The sequence below is a fragment of the Eubalaena glacialis genome, chromosome 3, assembly GCF_028564815.1.
Source record: "Eubalaena glacialis isolate mEubGla1 chromosome 3, mEubGla1.1.hap2.+ XY, whole genome shotgun sequence".
Classification (NCBI taxonomy): domain Eukaryota; kingdom Metazoa; phylum Chordata; class Mammalia; order Artiodactyla; family Balaenidae; genus Eubalaena; species Eubalaena glacialis.
The window spans coordinates 130,234,685-130,253,156 of NC_083718.1; the positions used below are offsets into that span (position 1 = coordinate 130,234,685).

The following is an 18,472-nucleotide window of genomic DNA, read 5'->3' on the forward strand; positions in this document are numbered from 1 at the left end:
TGCAAATGAAAGAACTCCCTGAAGGGCACGTAAAAAGTCATTTCCAACTTGTAGAGACACTAAACACACAACTAGGGAGGAAAAAGAATAGCAGTAATAATGAGAATGCTAAATAGGAATATACTAACAAAGTAGAAAAATTAGTAAGCAGATTGGTAGAATGAGAGAAATAACAACCAAAAAGGGAGAGGAAAAAATCAGCTTATAGAAATTTAGAGTGAAGGTAGCAAATCCCTAGCAGCACAGAGCCAGTTTTGCTGGTGACAGTGTTACTTACAAAGGGCATAATCAAGCATAGTAGTGCTAAGTACCACATCCCACATGCAAAAGAGAAACTGTGAAAGAGTGAAAACAGTGTTAAATTAATTAAACAAGGAAGGCATTAGACTGAGGTGGTTCTAACTCCTTAGCAACCTAGTAAGCAACCCAAAACCTAAACCTGTAAATGCCTCAAGGTTAAGAAATCAAAATCTAAGGACAACCAATCGCATAACAACCAACTAGGCTTTCCCAAATAAGGCAACCACTTAAGCTAGAGCCAATCAAATAAGTGCTTTGCTTTGTTTCTGTTTCTTCTCCATAAAAGCCTTGCCCCTGGTTCCTGCATGTAGATTGCTCCTAACTACTTCCAATTTGGTACTGCCCACTTTAAATGAACTTTAGCTCAAATAAATTCTTAAAATTTTTTAAATGCCACAGTTTATCTTTTAACAAAGACAATAGGAGAGTCAAAGGGGCTGAAAGAAACAAGGCTAAAATGATGATCTCAGCCCAGCAGTCTACTGAATCCCTTCACTCCTTTGTTAATTCATTGTTACTCTCATTTAATTATCCAATTGCTCACTCCTTCATTCTACAAACCACTCCTTCCTTACTAAGGAGAAACTAGCAGTCAAAATTCATTTATTTGCATACTGTCTATCCTAGCTTGGTCTCTCTAGAAAGCAGAGCCCGAGTAAAAACCTCATGTGCTACTATTTCTTTAGGGAAAGCAATCCCATGTAAGTGGGAATGAGGAGAGCAGGCGTGAGGAAGGGTAGGAGGGAGATCCAATCCTACAGTGTGGTATTGAGCCGGACGGTGTTTGGAATCAAGGGCAACTGATTGTCAGTCTCACTAAACTGTCTTCTGAGACTCTAAGAATGACTGTGCCTTGGGACATTTGGGGTGTGATGGAGAAGGGCCCTGATCCCTGAAGGGCCCTTATTCCCTGGCCCTGATCCCTATTGGTCAAAGGTTTACTCCATAGGTCTCCAAGTGTTAACTGCTAGGTTGAGCTGCAAAGGCCTCAAGAACTTGGGACATCTCTCCTCAGGGCAACAGGGGTGCCCCATGGCAGTGATCTGGGGGGTACAAGGCAATAGGAACCAGGCTTGATAGGAGGCAAGGTGTGGTCAAGTTGTGCCCACAGGAAGTTGGTTTGTGGTGATGGTGGATGACTCAGTGGCCAATGGCATAGGTGAGACCAAGAAAATTTGAGGTAACACAAAAGAGGAGCCTAATTCATGTTCCTTGGAGACATTAGTAATTAACCATTTATATTTAACTTTACTGCACTGCAAATTTGGTTATAATTTTATTCATGTTGTGCTTTTTACATTATTCTCATATTCTTTTTGTTGTATAACCTCGATTATAGGATGCTAATTTAGGGTTTATTTGTCTTACAAACAAATTCTCTCAAACCATAATCCTTTAATTAGCATCCAGGAAATTAAAGATTAGCCCTTGGTGCTTGGTTGATTGCTCCCCCAGTCATGTTGTATTAAGCATGGCTGATTGCTATGGAACATGTATCACGTGCCGGGCACTGTGATATGTGATTTTCATGCATTATTTTACTTAATCCTCTCTATGAGGTAGGAATCATTGTCTCCACTTTATAGATGGGGAATCCGAGGGTCAGAGAGACTGAGTAATTTGCCCATGGAAGGTCACACACAGTGACGGGTTGAACCAGATTTTCACCCGTGCTTGACTCGAAAGCTCACTACAATGCCCGTGCTTCTCAAAGTGTGGTCCTGGGACCAGCAGCATCAGGTCTCCCGGGAGATTGTTGGAAATGCACGCTTTTGGGTCCCACTCCAAAACTTCGGATTCTAAAACCCTGGGGTGGGGTCCAGCAATCTGCATTTGAATGAACCCTCTAGTGATTCTGACATAGGCTGAAGTTTGAGAACTGCTCTGTGCTATTCTGCCTCCTACAATTTCATAGCTGGTACAGGATCAACATATGTCATCCAGTGTCCCACCCATTTTTATTCTTCTCACCTCAGACTATCCTCAGTCTGGACATTAATTCTGTTCCCTCTGACTGATTTGAGTTTAAGGACGGGAAAAGAAAACCTCTGAAAGGAGAACCTGACATTCTTCACCGTGGATTAATTTTTGAAGTGGTGTTAAGCAGACCATGGATTATTATGAGTAAAAACTGAAGGGCAAACCAACATTCAAATTATTTTCATTGCATTTCGTGGTCTTGCTGGAATCTCACCCTTTCCTGATTAGTTGAGATAAAAGAAGAGATGGAAGTTAGTGAAATTAGTGAGCTTCAAAAGCTTCTTTAAAGATGGCGAAGATACCTTTTTCCTGCATATGAGTCCATTGCTTAAGAGACAGATATTTGAGATACTATTCTTTCTATCTCACTAATTAAACATAAAGTTAGACTGAGAGTGCTTTGGAGACCTGTCCTCATCAGTGGGGCCTGGCACCCGGGGCAGTGTTTTAATTCTAGAAGCCTAATTTAATTAGTACCCTGCCATTGGGTCGGCTGCTGTGCTGCCTTGGATCTCTGGCCTGAGGAGAAATGTACAACCCCTGCTCTTTTTGTATCTAGTTAGCCTTCCAAAAGGTAGGATGTCCAAGGAGGGAGAGGAACTTTGCTTCTCCATCATGTTTTGCATATGGTGCTAATTGAGCTGACAGTCTTGGACCACAGTCTGTTACTGCAGCAGCTGAGCCTTCAACTGATCCCCTGTGAAGGGACTGCAATTGTCAAATGGTTCATCTTTGCCCTTGTGGCTCGTGAAATATGGAAGGGAATTGATCAGGGGGAGCTCTGCAGTCTGCATGCTTGAGTAACTACAAGCAACACAAAACTAGGAAGGAAAAAGGTATTCAAATCCTACTGGTAATGGCTACACCATCTCTCCTCACTTTCCCTACCCAGTGTGCTAATAAGGAGAGGAAAATGTGAAACTCCTTGGCTTCCCTAATTGCTGTGCTTTGCCCTCATAATTGTTTTGTTCCTGCTTATCACGGTGAGAGTCTTGCTTCTGTCAATCATTTCTGGCTCTTTGTGCCTAGAAAATAACAATGTATGTTTTTTGACGCTTGAGATTATTCTAGCCCTCTTTTTTCCATAATTAAAACAGAGGAAATGATGATGATTTTTTTTTTTTTTTTTTGGTTTTACTTTGCAATCATGAGCCATAGTAATCAAGGCAGGTTTGGTTGTTTTTATTTTTGTCCCTGCAACTTCTCCTGGGTAATTCCCAAATTTTCCTCAGGACTGCAGAACTGCAGATTTGTTTGCTTTTACCACAGTTCTGGATTGTGAATGTTTGCTATTTTTATTCCTTTTTCTCCATCACAGTGGAGGCAGTACTATGTAGTGAAAAACTCATGGATGCTAGTGCAAGACAAGCCGAGTTTTGAAACCTGATTCTATTCTATGCTAGCTTGAATTTGTTACTTACTTGAAAAATCAGGAAGAGCATTCTCCCTTTCCAGAGCTATTTTGAGAACTAATTGAAATAATACACTTAAAATCATCTAAAACACTTCCTGCCATATAGCAGATACTCAATAAATGTGTTTTCTTCCTATTTTTAATTATCATCCCCCTTGTTTGAGAAATTCTTGTATTTGATTTAAAGGATTTCATTTCTCTTCAGATTTTATTTCAGGTGTAAATAAGATGTCACTGTCTAAGACTGATGCATCTTGGCTCCAACTGCCTCAAAAGCGTAAGCTTGGCAGTTTGCTGTTTGCAAAGGTGGGGTTTTTAGGGATGTTGATGGTTATTTCCACAAGAGAGAAAAATCTCTACCCTTCTCATGCTCTGCTTCTGTAGAATAGCTCTTTGGCTGCATGGTGACATAATATAAAAATAAACAACAACAACATTTACAATATTGACTATGGTGTGCCAGGAACTATTCAATGCACTTTATATTATTTGTAATCCTTACAGCAACTTTACAACATAATTTTTATTATCACCATCTTACAAACGAGCTCAGATAGGTAAAGTGACTTGCCCAAGGTCACACAACTACTGTAGAAGGTCCAAGTGACTCCAAAGCTAATGATTATTGTTGGAGGGAGAAAAGGAGGAAGGAAGGATGGAAGGAAGGTAAGAAGAAACTAAGGAAAGGCAGAGAGCATGAGAGAGAAAGAAATCAGGTCCTTTATTTCAGATGGATTGTCTAGCACTAGCCCTTTTTCCTACTACTGGCACCCATTTTTTCCTCTTTCCCAGGGAAATGTCAGCTTTGGAAATAATTTAACCCAAATAATCACTGTGTTGGAATAACTCTCTCCTGGTGCTGCTGTAATTTGGCTTACAATTTTAGCTAATTGAACATCTTCTAAGTGAGCTCAGTGCTGCATGCACATGGAAAAAAATTTTAATGTGCTAAGCATGCAAAAACATGATCATAGAAGTTCATTTTTACCAGCACAAAAAGAAAGCAATTAGTGAGACATTTTTTTCAGCAAGGAGAAAAAAAAAAAAAAAACACAAAAAATCCCCATGGTCTCGAGACAAGCTCTAAGATGATCCCTGGGCCCCATTAAAAGTGCAGTAATGAAAAGGGTTTGTGAGCTATAGGTTGGCATCTGTGAAAAGGTTACCCTTCTCAGGAATCAAGACACAGATACTTAACAAGAGCCAGAGGGAAGCAGCAACATGAGACATAGTGTGGAGACAGGAGGTGGTTAATTAAAGGAAACAAAGAAAGGGAGCTTGACAAATTTGTTCTAGAAAATCCTTCTCTAAAAGAGGGGTATTTCAGAAGCAGTCATTCCTCTGGATCTGACCTCCATTCAGTGGGAACCTGGGAGGATTCCTGCTTTAATCCTGATTAGACACACATTCGGCATTACACCTACTGTGAATCTTTTAGTTAAAATTGGTATGTATGTATATATTTAAAAATTTTTAACTTTCAAAGTTATTCCTTTCAACTCAACTCAAAAGGATTAAGCCCCAAAGTTTCCCAGGCTGGTGCCGGCTGGTTTCCTAAAGTACCTAGAGCAGAGGAGGAGAGGGAGAGCTGGGGAGACCGGTGCTCTTTAACCAGCCCCTTTTTCTCTTTTTCTGTCTTTGCCAGAAGGCGTTTTGCCAATATGGTCACTTCAAGCACCTTGGTCCTGCTTATGATTAAGCCCCTTGGCAACTCGCTTGGTGGGATAGAGTACCTGTGACTCCGGAAAAATTGGGTGGGGAAGTGAAAAGGCTGGGGGCTGAAAAAGGATACATTTAATTGGAAGTACCATGGTTTTCACTTCTACCTCTGGATTCGCATTGGGCTGTCGCCAAGCTCTTCAGAACATGTGGGGACTTTCAACTTTGCGACCACAGGTCATAAGGAAAGGCTCTGAAGGAATAGAGGGGGCATTGTTGTTCTGATAGAAATTGCCCACCAGCAACATCATTTCTAATCGGTAGGGGAGGGGGGAGAATGGAGCAGCTTGCCACAGACATAGGAGCAATCAGCACTCATTCAGCTCCGTTTGTCTATGAATCCACACGACTAAGGAGGAGGAGAAAGCAGTTTTGCCTAAGTGCAGCCAGTCAGAGTCAGGCTCTATCTTCCTTTCATTCCTCTTCAGCCCCCTGATCTCAGGATTTAGGGCAGTGGTTCTCAACCTGGGGACATTTTTGTCCCCCAGAGCACATTAAGAAAAGTCTGGAGACACTTTTGATTGCTGTGACTTAGGGAGCTGTTACTGGCATCTGGAGGTAGAAGCCAGGTAGCTATTAAAAATCCCACAGTGCCTAGGACAGCTCCCACAAAGAATTACTCCCTCCAATAGTTCTGAGATCCAGAAACCTTGATTTAGAGGATGCCCAATCTTCCTTTACTAATGTTATTTCCCTTACCAAGGTGAACAGCAGTAATTATAACACTGAATTTTCATGGTTTCCTGACTGTTTTTTCCAGGTCTGTCTTTCAATGGCAAAACTATTTTGTTAGTGGAAGCATTCCTGTCTTCCTTGTTGGGAGTGTGGAGGGAAGACTTCTCTTTTTCTGAAGGTAGCAGGTACCTCAACTATCCTCCCAGTGCACTGTGCCGGACCCTGGTATGAATGGCAGCTTTGCATGCATGGGTCGGTTTCCTAAGGGTACCGATGGCATTTGTGACACCTCGGTGCTGACAGCAGCAGGTCACCCAGGCAGAGCACAGAGGTACCATGTAGAGAGGAGGCCAAATAATAAGTGTTATATTTTTGCAAGCTTCTTGATCTGAAGATCAATACTTATTTTTACCAATATATCTGAAAGAAAGGTGTACTCAGTAGAAGTCTTGTTGGAATGAAATACACTTCTGAGTCAGTTTTGTATGTCACCAAAGAATCTTTAATCACAGAGCTGGACACTTTAAGTAACATAATGAGATAAGAAAATGAACAATATTCTAAGAAATCAAATGCATAACTCTCAAACACAAGTCTACTTAATTCAGTCTATGAAAACATAACAATTGTTAAGTCCCCACCAACGACTAAAGCCCCATCTCCAACCAACAACATAAAATTATTTTTTCCTTTACAAAATTGAAAACAATTCTTCAAATACATTCTGTTTTGGTTCTTTTGCATTTCATTCCTCAGCCACAAATCCAAAGCCCAACTTGTGGTGGGGAATTAAATAGGACCAGTATGAATAAGCCAATTTAAGGAGACCTTAGAGGGTAAAATATAAATGGAAGCAAGGCTGCCATGGTTGGAACTGTTGCTGTCAGTTTGGGGGAAAATTCTCCTTAGGTAAATGCGGAATGCTGTCAGCTGCTGTCCTCAAAGCTGCCACAATTCCGGCAAGAATGAAAATGCATCGGGCTCATGGGATCAGACACGTAGCCTGCATCAGGAAAGAAGTTCAGCTGTTACTTATCAGCCTTTCAGCCCATCTCCCCATTTCTCTCAACCAGCCTCAGCCAGTGCAACACATAGTTGCCAAGCAGCCTCTCCTGGCTCATGAGAACAGAGAGTTTTGACAAGAGTGGCGGGCAAGCAATTGTAAAACAAAAGCAAAATTTACAATGAAAACAGAGAGCTGAGACCAGAGGAACATCAGTGATGGGTGTCTGGCCAGGTGACATTTTGAATTCAGAGTAAAGAAGGGTACAGTTCAGGAAGGTGGTTTATCATGATGGCTAAAAGTATGGGCTTCATGTCAGGCAAATCTGGGTTTAAGCCCTGCCTCCACTACTTACCAGTTCTGTGACTTTTGTTAACCTTTCTGAGCCTGTGTCTTCATTTGTAGAGGGGAGAAGTCATAAGGCTGGTAATGCACATGAGACAATTAGCACAGTGTCTGACACATAGTGAGTGCAAAACCGTTGATGGCTGAAAAGGGAGGTGGAGATGGCAGTAGAGAAAAGGAAAGAGTATTCTCTATAACAGGTTGGCTCTGGTTGTTTTCCTTTTTTTTCTATCTGAAAGTCCAATTTTTAAGTGAACTTTAGTGCTTAGGTCTGAATACTAGTGCCATTTGATGCTCATTGAAGCGATAGCCCTGGGTGTGTCCAGAGAATTGAGCTAGTGCCTCAGAATCTGGCCACAGTCCTAGAGAACGTAGGATGTGAGTGGGGAAGCAGTTACCTTTCCATTCCAAGTAGGGAAACCATTCATTGTTTCTGTGAAAATGGGCACATTTGTCAATAGCTAATGCTGCCTTTGCTCCCCTCTGATAGCTGAGTTTTCAGAACAAACTCAGCCATCCACGTTTTCATTAAGACTTCTGGCAATATGCAGTTCGATGGGCATATTTATTTTCATAAGAAAGGTCTCTGTCAAAATCTCTTAGGCAGCACATATACTCTCCCGAGAGGCAGCACCACGGCTGCCAACGCTGCTGTGACCGGTCCTCTCCTGCTAGTGGGGCTGGCCCTGGCCAGCTGAGATTAGGGGAAGCAGGATACTCATTACTGAATCCTAATTCTGGGCGGGCTAGAAATCTACACCTTAGAGCAAAAATATTTCCTTTCGTCCAGACTGAAACTGCAACTTCATCCCAGGCATAGACAGATGCTTTAATAAGCTCGTAATCCTTTCATTACTATAATCAACCTTTTAATGTACCTCATGGGATTTTTCTGGCCTATGATGCTCCACGCCTCTCTCTCCATAGGACTCCAGTGGAAATCTGATTGTGAGCACCCGTCCTTCTAGGGTGGGAGGGCTCGCCTTTGGAGATGGGTAGCAAAATCAGCAGGGCATGGATGCTGACATTTATTATTGACACCATCATCACCAGAGTTGAAGGACAGACTCTGTGCAGTCACTCAGCTTAAGAGGGACCAAATGAAATTTGAACACAGGCTTTAAGGAAAGACTGAACCATATCTACATGTTTTGTTACTTCAGGGTGAAAGGTCTCAAGTACAGTTAGGTACTTAATTTTATCTTCATTCTCTAGCCCTGTTCTGTGGGTGGGGAAGAAACAGTTCATAAAGTTGCTGTTATACCACAACTAGTTTATGAAGTAGAAATGGAGGGCAATTAAAGAGTTGTTTCTTATACGATGTGACGTTCCTAGTGGGAGATATTGAATATATCTTTTTTGTCTATTGGGACTGTCACTCCATTCAAACATGCTAATGTTTTCTTCTACCCCTGGTACATATATGCATAGGAAAACCCTACTTTTTAAAATCATTGCATCACTTTTGTCTAACTTCATTTTGAGGAATTCTGCTCAACGTCTTATCCCTTTAAGAAACAGATCGTTAAGAAATGCTTCATCTTGAAACTCCACCATGAAAGAAAAGACTTCTGGTCAAAGCACACATTTCAAAGGGTGCCCTCTATTTTGTGGTTGTGCAGTCACATCTGTAAAGTTTGAAAAAACGATATTATATCTATAAAAAAATGTGGTGATGTGACACTTAGAGCACATTTTCCCCCGTTACTGGATTGGCCAATTATGTTGTAAAGTTGATGATAAAAAGCACTCGACTGCATTCTAGACATGTACTGGGAGTCGGAAGCACAAAGTTTCCTTTCTTTAGTGTTCCCAAGTAGTTTGTCGAATCTATCCAGAACAATTTTTTTTCTTCGTTTCTTAGAGGCTTCCTGTTGCCTTAGGTATGATACTCTGCAGCCGAGGTGCGTTGGTGAGGATTCTAAAGCTGCAGGGTCTATTGCCATCTATATCACAGAACCAGGCACACACCACCGAATTTATTCTTCCACAAACCCAGTCCTTGTAATAAATCTGATCTCTTTAACTGACATACATTTTTTCAGTCCTCCATATTGTCAAAGGAAGTTCCCATGAATAAATGAGCCCATTGTACTAAAATTCCAATTAAATATAGAGCTTCTCAGGCTTAGAGGTGGGAGAAAGGACATCACAGGCCTGGCACATTTATATGGCAGCTGATAAGGGGGACTGCCCATCCTCTGGCTTCCAGGGGCGAGCACAGAGCTATGTTAACTATTTCAAAGAGCTTTATTAGTTCTTTCTAAAATAGTCCTGTGCAAAACAGATCCCATCAGTGATACCCTCACCTCCTCTCCAGCTTTCTGAGCGAATAGCTGGGTTCACATTTTACCCTCCGGTACTTGCTAAAGAGGAAACACTCCTCTTTAGCAAGGATATGATGTAATTGTGGAAATTCATCTCTTGTTTTCTCCTCCTCCCTACACCTGCACAATGTGGGACTCAGAGGTAGTAGACTCAATAAGGTGGAAACAAGGTGTTTGGAATGTCACGAGATGCAGGAGATTATTTTCAAAAAAGAGTTGTACTTTTTCCCACATGCACACACACTCCCATATACTTCCACATACACTTACACACTTATGCATACATTATTAAATGCAAAGGTAACTGTAGACTTATACAAGACTTACAAGAGCAATGTTTGCGCTTTTATAATATAATATTTTAAAGTACCCTTCATCTCTACTTATTACAAAATAGAATCTTTTCTCCCTCATTATCAAATAGACATCACCTTCCTAGGGGTAGTTTCCTTAGTCAATCTGACGAATCTGTATACTTACCATATTTGTCAATGGGTGAGAACTGGAGACTTTTCTTCATGTCCTCCAAAGACAGGCCTTGAGAGGCACATTGTCCAGCACTGGAAAATTCCATGAGACACTGTGAAAACCATGGTGGTGATTTGCTAATAACATTTTTATAAAACAGAATTTATTCACTCAGCATAGATCCCAGAGAACTGGCAAAGTGGTACAATGGTATTTTTATCTCACTGGTGATTTGTTGGGGAAGAGTTCAGGACTATTTGGAGCAAGTCAGATCTAGGTGTGAGTCCTGGCTCTTCCAGGTAGGCTCCAATTCCTAGCTGTGTAACCTTGGACATGGTACCCTTTCTGAGCCTTAGTGTATTGATCTGTAAGTTGGGAAAAGTACATAAATAATATGTAATTTGTTTTGATGATTAAATATAGCAAAAAAGAGTTGAATATCAAATCTGGAGTAATATCTTTGCAAGCCTTGCTTAAAAGGAACTAATAGTCAGAACATTATTATCTTAGTAATAATCAACAGAAATAAAACACGTCCCAACAGTTATTGTTATTTTTATATTGTTATTATTATAATAGTGATTATAAGAGACAGTGATAATAGTATTTATTGCATGATTCCTATGTATTAAGCATTTACATATATCATTTCATTTACTCTTTATCACTATCTTATCATTACCAAATCATTTCTCTCATTTTATAGGCTAGAAATGGGGGCTGAGGCAACCAAGTAACTTGTTACACGGGTTTGGTAAACGGCTCACCTAGGATTCAAACCCAAGTCTTTCAGGTTCTAAAGCCTGTACCTTTGTCCACTATTCAAATGGGAATTTCCTCATGATTCCTGGCTTTTATTAAGCCTTCTCTTTGCCAAACTTCTCTTACTCTATCATGTTGGTTAATGGGATATCTTCCTTTCTACCTTTTCAGACTCAAACCTGAAGTTATCAAAGCCCTCGCCCTAATATCTAGTCACATTTGTCAGTTAATTGTATAACTGTAATTCCTGTGGTATCCACCTCTCTCATCCATACTTTAGCATCCTCAAAGAGGCGACCTAGTTACCCCCCAAACAGCCCCACATGTCCATAGCAGAACTCGTAACTCCCCCTGTTCCCAAGCTAGTTCTCTCTAGCTCATTACAGGCACCACACCGTTCAGTGGGTTCAAAATTCTTGGAGTCATCATTGGTACCTTTCTTTTTCCCATATCTTGCACCTAATCCAAATCTTTTTAACTTTGCCTCCAAAATGTAACCCTAATCCATCCATCTCTCCTCCTTCAAGGTCTAGGCCATATAATCTCTTTCTTTTCTGGACCTCTGCAATTTGCCTCCTAATTGATTTTCCTGCTTTCACTTCTGTCCGCTTATAATCCATTCTCCATATATTACCCAGAGTGATCTTTTCAAAATATAAAACAGAGTAAGCCATTCACCTACTTAAAACATACTTAAAACCTTCCAATTGCTTCCCAGTTCATTTAGAATAAAACACAAATACTTTACCCTAACCTACAAGACCCTGGCCCTGCTTACCTCTCCAGCCTCGCCTGTATCCCTCCCCATCTCTGCTAAGCACTTCTTTTGGCATTCTTTCTGTCCTTTGAACCTTCCAAGCTCTTTCCCAATCCAGAGCTTTTGCACTTGTTAATTCTGCTTTTCTTCATAAACCCAAATCCTGTTTTGCTGAACCCTTCCCCTGCTTTCCCCGTGACTGGCTCCTCTGTCATTCAGGCCTCAGTTGGAATGTCACCTGCTCAGAGAGGCCTTCCCTGACCACCATTCCAAAGTGGCCATTCCCCTGCCAATGGTCGCTTTCTGTCATATCACATTGACCTATTTCTTTCTTTCAGGACTATATAAAATTATATTGCTTATTCATCCATTTAGTTCCATATTCTTTCAAACAATGAAATTGGAAGCCTTGTCTATCTTGTCTCCCTTATTCCTTGCTATATGCTCAGCACTCAGAACAGTGCTTGGCACATAGGAGAAGCTCAAAAATTGGTTTTTTAATGATTTAATTAATAGATCCCTAAAGGATGTCCTTCTCTTCAGTCACTCAATCCTTCTCTCCACAAGGTCTTCCTCTGACAAAAATCTGACCAGGCACTTCCCTGCTCCCCACTGCAGTTCCTCAGGCCAAACCTGCAAATCCAACCTTCTGCAATCCAAACCTCCTTGCATTCTGTGTATATCTTATAGTCTACAATTCCTCAGTCCCTTTTTTGTTTCTCCACATTCAAGCCACACTAATAAACTTTGGCCTTTCCAAACATTCCTGAATTTTCCCTTCTCCATGGTTGTGACTGAGCTGCTGCCCTGAATCTGCTTGGTGACATCTTATTTTTCCCTGACAGGAAGTAGTATGGTGTTATGGTTAAGAATGACAGTAAGCATTCTGGTGCAAGACTCCTTGAATTTGAAACTTCACTCCATCACTTACTAGCTCTATGACCTTTGGCAAATTATTTAACTGTTCCGTGCCTCAGTTTGTACAACTGTAAAATGGGAATTATAACAAGACTTAGCTTATAATGTTAATCAAGAGAATTAAAGGAATTAATAAGTTTAAAGTACTTTGAACAGTGCTGACATTTAGTAAGCACTCAATAAATGTTACCTACTTTTGTTATTTGTCAAGTTCCAACTCAAAGACAGCATTTCCTCAAAGTCCTCTTGGATACTCCCAGTCAGAATTCCATATCCTTCTAGTACTTTGTACTCATAGCACAGTGCTTATCAGAGTCTGCCTTGGTGTAGAAGGATCTGTATTTGTATACTAATACCCTACTAAACAGAATGCTCCTGCAGGTCAGAGATCCTAACACCTTTGGGTCTCTAATAGGACTTAGCTGGTACTTTGTAAATAGTTAAAATAATAAAATTGTGTTAAATAAAGTTAAGTTATCACAAAACGTTCATTTTGAGTAGTTAGATTTTTCTGAACACTTACATGAATTCGCATTGATTAATTCATTTAGCTGCCTTAAAAGTGACTACATGTTTGGTCAGTTTCTTAAGCTATAAAGTGAAGATGTTGTTTCTTAGAGGAAAACAATGATTAAAAAGAAGAAGTATTGACTTAAAGTGGGACATGGTGTGATCTCAATCAACATTAAATGGCAAATCACACTCAGTTCTGGGCAATATAATATCATTCAAGATATTCTTGAAAATAAAAATTACCCTACTAATTCCTATAACCTCTTTAGCACTCTAGCTCCTTTTAAGAAACGTGCCATAAGCAGTAGTCCTGACAACAAGAAGACAATAGGGAATAAATATTTTATCATCAAAAAGGCTATCTGGTTTCCTATGAATAAAAGCCCATCTCCAAGCTATCTTATTTATTTAGTTGCTGAATGCAATTCGTGCCAGGGGACTTAACCTTCCTGCCCAAGAGATACCACACAGGCTGTCTCTGGCTGCTATTCTAGGATGACAGACAGATGGAAGCTAAGCACACCCAAGTCAAACAAAGCAGAAGAAACCAGACCCTGATCAGTGGAACTAGTTTACCTCAACCCACGGGTATCCAGACTTCAGCAGGAGTTTCACAGAAGCCCAGAGTTTAAGAGACACACCGGGACCTCTGTTTGCTGAAGTTGTGGTCAGTGAAAATAGGCATTTCCAGGATGCAGCTGCCCCATGAATTCAGTGAAAGTAAATGTGAAGTAATGGCAGGTAAGGAAAACACTCAATTTTTCAGTGTTTCATATTCCTGGTCACCTAGGTAGCTTTCTTTATGCTAAAAGGATAATACATATCATATATAGGCATATATATGAATGATATATAATATTATAATGTAATTTTATGTATACCTTTTATGGGAATGGAATGAAACATTCTCTTTTAAAGAGAACAAGATAATCTTTAGGTTAGTTTTTGCATACTACAACATTATATTGATATATCTTATTTTAGTGTTAAAAAAGTTTCAGTTATTTTACACTAAATAGTTCATATTAGCTCTGTGATGTATCTGTAAAGGTAAGCATAATCATCAGCCATTTTCTCTTATAAAGGTGCACTAGGGAATGAATAATTTATCCAGCATGAAGAGCAGAACCAAAATTCAGAAATTATTTTTTGCTTCTCGATCTATGCTTTACGGGTATAGACTACCTAGTAGATTGGCTGCTAATGAGGCCAGTTCAAACCCAAATCCAAAACATGCAATTTGTATTTTTGTGTCTGCACACCATTCATCCTATGGTTTGTCAGCACAAAATAGCCTGTTTGCAGTCACTCATGTACCCTGAGCAAAGACAACAAGGACATTCAAAACTAAAATATGAGGCTATGTTGGCTGAAATGAATGCAGAGATAGTGACGCTCATGACAAGCACGTTGAGCGAAAATATTCTCCAATGAGAAGTAAGTCAATATACATGTAAGATACAGAGGGACTGTGAAGAATGGGAAAAGTCCTAGCAGATAGAATATACCCAAATACAGCTTCAATTCTTCAAGGCAGGAGTTAGTTTACAAACTAAACTGGTGGGTTAATGCACATATGGGCAAAACTCCCAAAAGGAATATTAAAACAGAGTTTTTCTGTACATTTAAAAAAAGTTCTGATTACTAGAAGCTAGCATGGCTTTAGTAAGAAAAAAATCATGCTAGATTTGCTTTATTTCTTTTTGGTAAGTATAAATTTAAAGGGGAAATCCATAGGTTAGAACATAGAGCTAGATTCAGATAATGGGCAGAGTTTCTCCTGATTGCTTTGTAGTAACAAGGGGAGATCTGTGCCAGATGACAAGTGGGTAGATGGGATTGCCACTGGTTGAATATTCAGAACCGATACAGACCTCAGATAGGTGACATTCCCCACAGGTTAAGTAGAGTCTTAGACATTGGGAATAGTTAAAACAAAATACCACATTTCCTAAAATTTGAATTGTCCAAAAATAGATTGAGATGTTTTGGAAGGAGGTACCGTCCCATCCCTGGACGTATTCAAGCTATGGCTGGAGCATCTGGTAGCGCAGGGCGCTACAGAGGAATCCAAGTATCCACCTGGAGGTCACATGACCTCTATTTCTTACATTCTATGATGCTTTAGAAGGTTTTTTGGGAACCACGTAGACTTTGCGAAACTAGTTTCGATGTGTTGGAAAGGCAGAGTGAGATTACACAGTTCTCACTTAGGCAGAAGATTTTTATCTGCCTTATCTGCACTGTCTGACATTTGGCCAGGGCTGAATGCCTGAGTCGCACACACATGCCACAGCATACCTGGCTACACATTACTGCTCCTACTTAAGCTGGTGTTTGTAGCTTTTTGTCTATATACATTTCATTTGATATAGTAACTGAACCATGTTAGTTGCCTGAAGGAACCATCTCCATTAGTGCTTTTTTTTTTCAAAGGAAGAACCACACTGCCATCTAAGATGAAGCAAAGGCAAGTGTGGAGAAATCACTTTCACATAAACCCATCCTTAAGGATTTGAATGACAGGTTGTTTAAGGCTGGTATTGGAAAATTCAGCACTGCTTCACAAAGGTTTTTATATAAGATAAATTTGTAGAATACTCATGTTGAATGCCTGAGGGGTGGAGAAAAACCCTAAAACACTATGTCATCTCTTAATCCAGAAAGGTATATTGTTAAGGAAGGTCCACGAGGAAGGAAAGGTACATTGTTAAGGAAGGTCCACGAGGAAGGAAGAAAAATACTGTTTGAAGAGACTCCAGGGAATTTGAGTGCCATCCCTCCTGGGTGGTGGGAGCAGGCAGTGCCACAGTGAGTGCAAGTGGCCCCATTTAGAGCCTCAAAAGCAGCCAGTGTTGTGGCTTCCAAATGCTTTTGGTATTGAAGCAGTGAATCAAGGTTTGGGCTGTGGGATTTCATGAATTCTCAGAATATTTACTAGTGCCATAATTGCTTCTGAGTGAATTACATTCCAAAGAAGACTTCAGATGGGCGTACAGTCCAAACGAAACTGTTTTTATCATGTTCTTCCAAGTGTGGCTTTTGCAGAGCTGGGGATTTTGATTTGGTGAATTACAGCAAATGCATGTAGTCTACATGCAAGAGTGAAATTGAAACAACCAAATAAAAATAAAATGACCTAGAACATTATCCTATCATAGTGATATAAAAATAATTTCTTATATTTGCAGAGGGCTTTATAGCTTGCCCATACTTTTCTGTTGATTAGCTTAAAGAATTTTTACAAAACCTCCATGAGGTGTCTGAGAAAGTATTAATTCCATGCAGGTGGAAAGTCAGGCTCAAGAAGTTTGAATAACCTGCATAAACTTAGGGAGCTAGCAAGAGGCAGAACCAGAACTTGATCAAAAGTCTTTAGACTTTCAGTCCACTCTCTTTCTTCTAAAATACACTTCATTTCACAGCAGCACACGTCAAACTGTTGGTGTGTTACCATGTGGAGAGCTCACTGAATTAGTCATGAGTTACAGAGTTTTGGACCCTTTGCATATAAAGATGATCAATAAATTCCTCATGGAGAAATATTCCTCATCATCATAGAGAAACCAGAATCAGCTTTCTCGTGTCTTGCTTTGTTAGACCTTTTAAAAAATTATACTTTCCCCTATCTAACTATGGCTTTCCTGTCCCCGAGCAGTGATGTCAAAACATGAGACACACACACCAAACTTTCTAAATGAGATGTTTATGATTCTCCCCAACTCTTCTGAGCTTGTGTAAGGTTTCCTAAGCTGCATGCATGGATGCATTTTCCTAAAACTGCCCTAAGTGGAACAGAAAACGATTAGGTTACCAGCGTGATTAAAGACTTCAGGCAAAATTTTCTTCCATTCAAGTTGTTCCAATTAGTTTTTATGCAGCTAAAAATGCTCTCGGGCTACCTGTAACCTGGAAGATTTAGCCATTTGGACTTTGCATAAAACAACACCATCCAAGGCCTCACAGCTTTGCAAATATGCTTTGCGGTTTATTGGATCTTTTTGCTGTCTGTCCGAACGATGTTACCTGTGTAAGAATATTAGCATAAGGATCAGTGCCATCTGCACCCTTATCCCCTTCCTCAAGAGGAATATATCCAAGTTAGGAGTCATTTCTTTCACTCAAAAGGAAACACAGACAGGTAATATTAACCAGAATTTCAGTGCTGTGACACTACTCTAAAGGACTAATACAAAGAAAAGGTGGAGAAACAGCCTGCTGAGATCCCTAATAAAGGTATTTACACAAAGAAAATAAATGCCCTGCTGTAGAAAAGGCTACTAGACTCATCTGGCTGTTTTTGGCATTTAGCTGAAAACAAATAGATCTATTTAAAACAGATCTGTCAGAAGGGATAAATGCCTTTCTACACTTTGCAATGTCTTTCTATGATGCACACATTTCCTCTGGCCTAAAGAGAAAGACGACATTTCTATTAGAAATGGAATCACCTTTGGCCTAACTTTGAAATAGTCCAGTCAGACTCTTATGAATAAACCTTTGTTAATTTACCAGCTAAATTCAACATATTTATTTATTCATGATTTCATCCTGGCTCTTTTCAAAACATTGTTTTGTCTTTGTCAATATTCCCTACTTGATAATGTCCTCAATTAAAACAAATTTATTGCACCCATTACAGTGAATGGGCAATGACCAAAGTATCTAATGGGGCCAGAGGTCAGTGCAAAGTATCTCTTTCAGGAAAATCAAACCCATCAGCTTTCTTTCAATGGCAAATGTCCCCAGGCTATAAAAGGACTGAAAGACTTGGCAATGGGTCATGGCTCTGTTTGAGCCATTAGGCAAATATCCAAGGTCTCAGCTCCCTTATTTTTAAAGGAAAAAGCAATTAGGCAAAGAATTACGAATAAGGAAAAATGCAGTATTAACTGAAAGTGTGTGTTAATTTCTTGATGGCTCATAAATTATTAACGTGCTCAACAGTAACCTAACAACACTACCACCTCTCAATTTACCTCTGCTTTAAACAGGAATAAGCGAGTCAATTGTACAGTTCAGCAGGAGGTGGACTTCGCCTGCTAAGCTTAAACTGAGGAACATCCTTTAAATATAGCAGAATCTTTCTTATGTTTCATTGTCTGTACTCACTATTACCCAGAAGGGAAATCTTGTTAAATTTTAGAACTATGAGATCTTGGTAGCATGACAGTCATTAAGCCCACTCCTCATCCCTCCATTTTTCCACCTTCCATTTTACTGAGAAGCAAATTGAAGTCTTGTAAAGTGAAATAACGTATCCAAGTTCATATACTAAGGTTATAGTAAAG

At 39.9% G+C, this 18,472-nt stretch overlaps 1 protein-coding gene across 1 annotated transcript in view; it reads right to left on the reverse strand.

Annotated features, from left to right (window-relative positions):
* Positions 1-7,014: 7,014 nt before the first annotated feature.
* Positions 7,015-18,472, reverse strand: part of TNNI3K (TNNI3 interacting kinase) — a 286,650-nt gene continuing 275,192 nt past the window's right edge. Inside the window, exons 24-25 of the mRNA XM_061186445.1 lie at positions 10,244-10,323; positions 7,015-7,091 (exon numbers count right to left, since the gene is read on the reverse strand). Of these exons, the coding sequence (XP_061042428.1) occupies positions 7,015-7,091; positions 10,244-10,323 (157 nt within the window). The remainder of the gene's footprint in view (positions 7,092-10,243; positions 10,324-18,472) is intronic.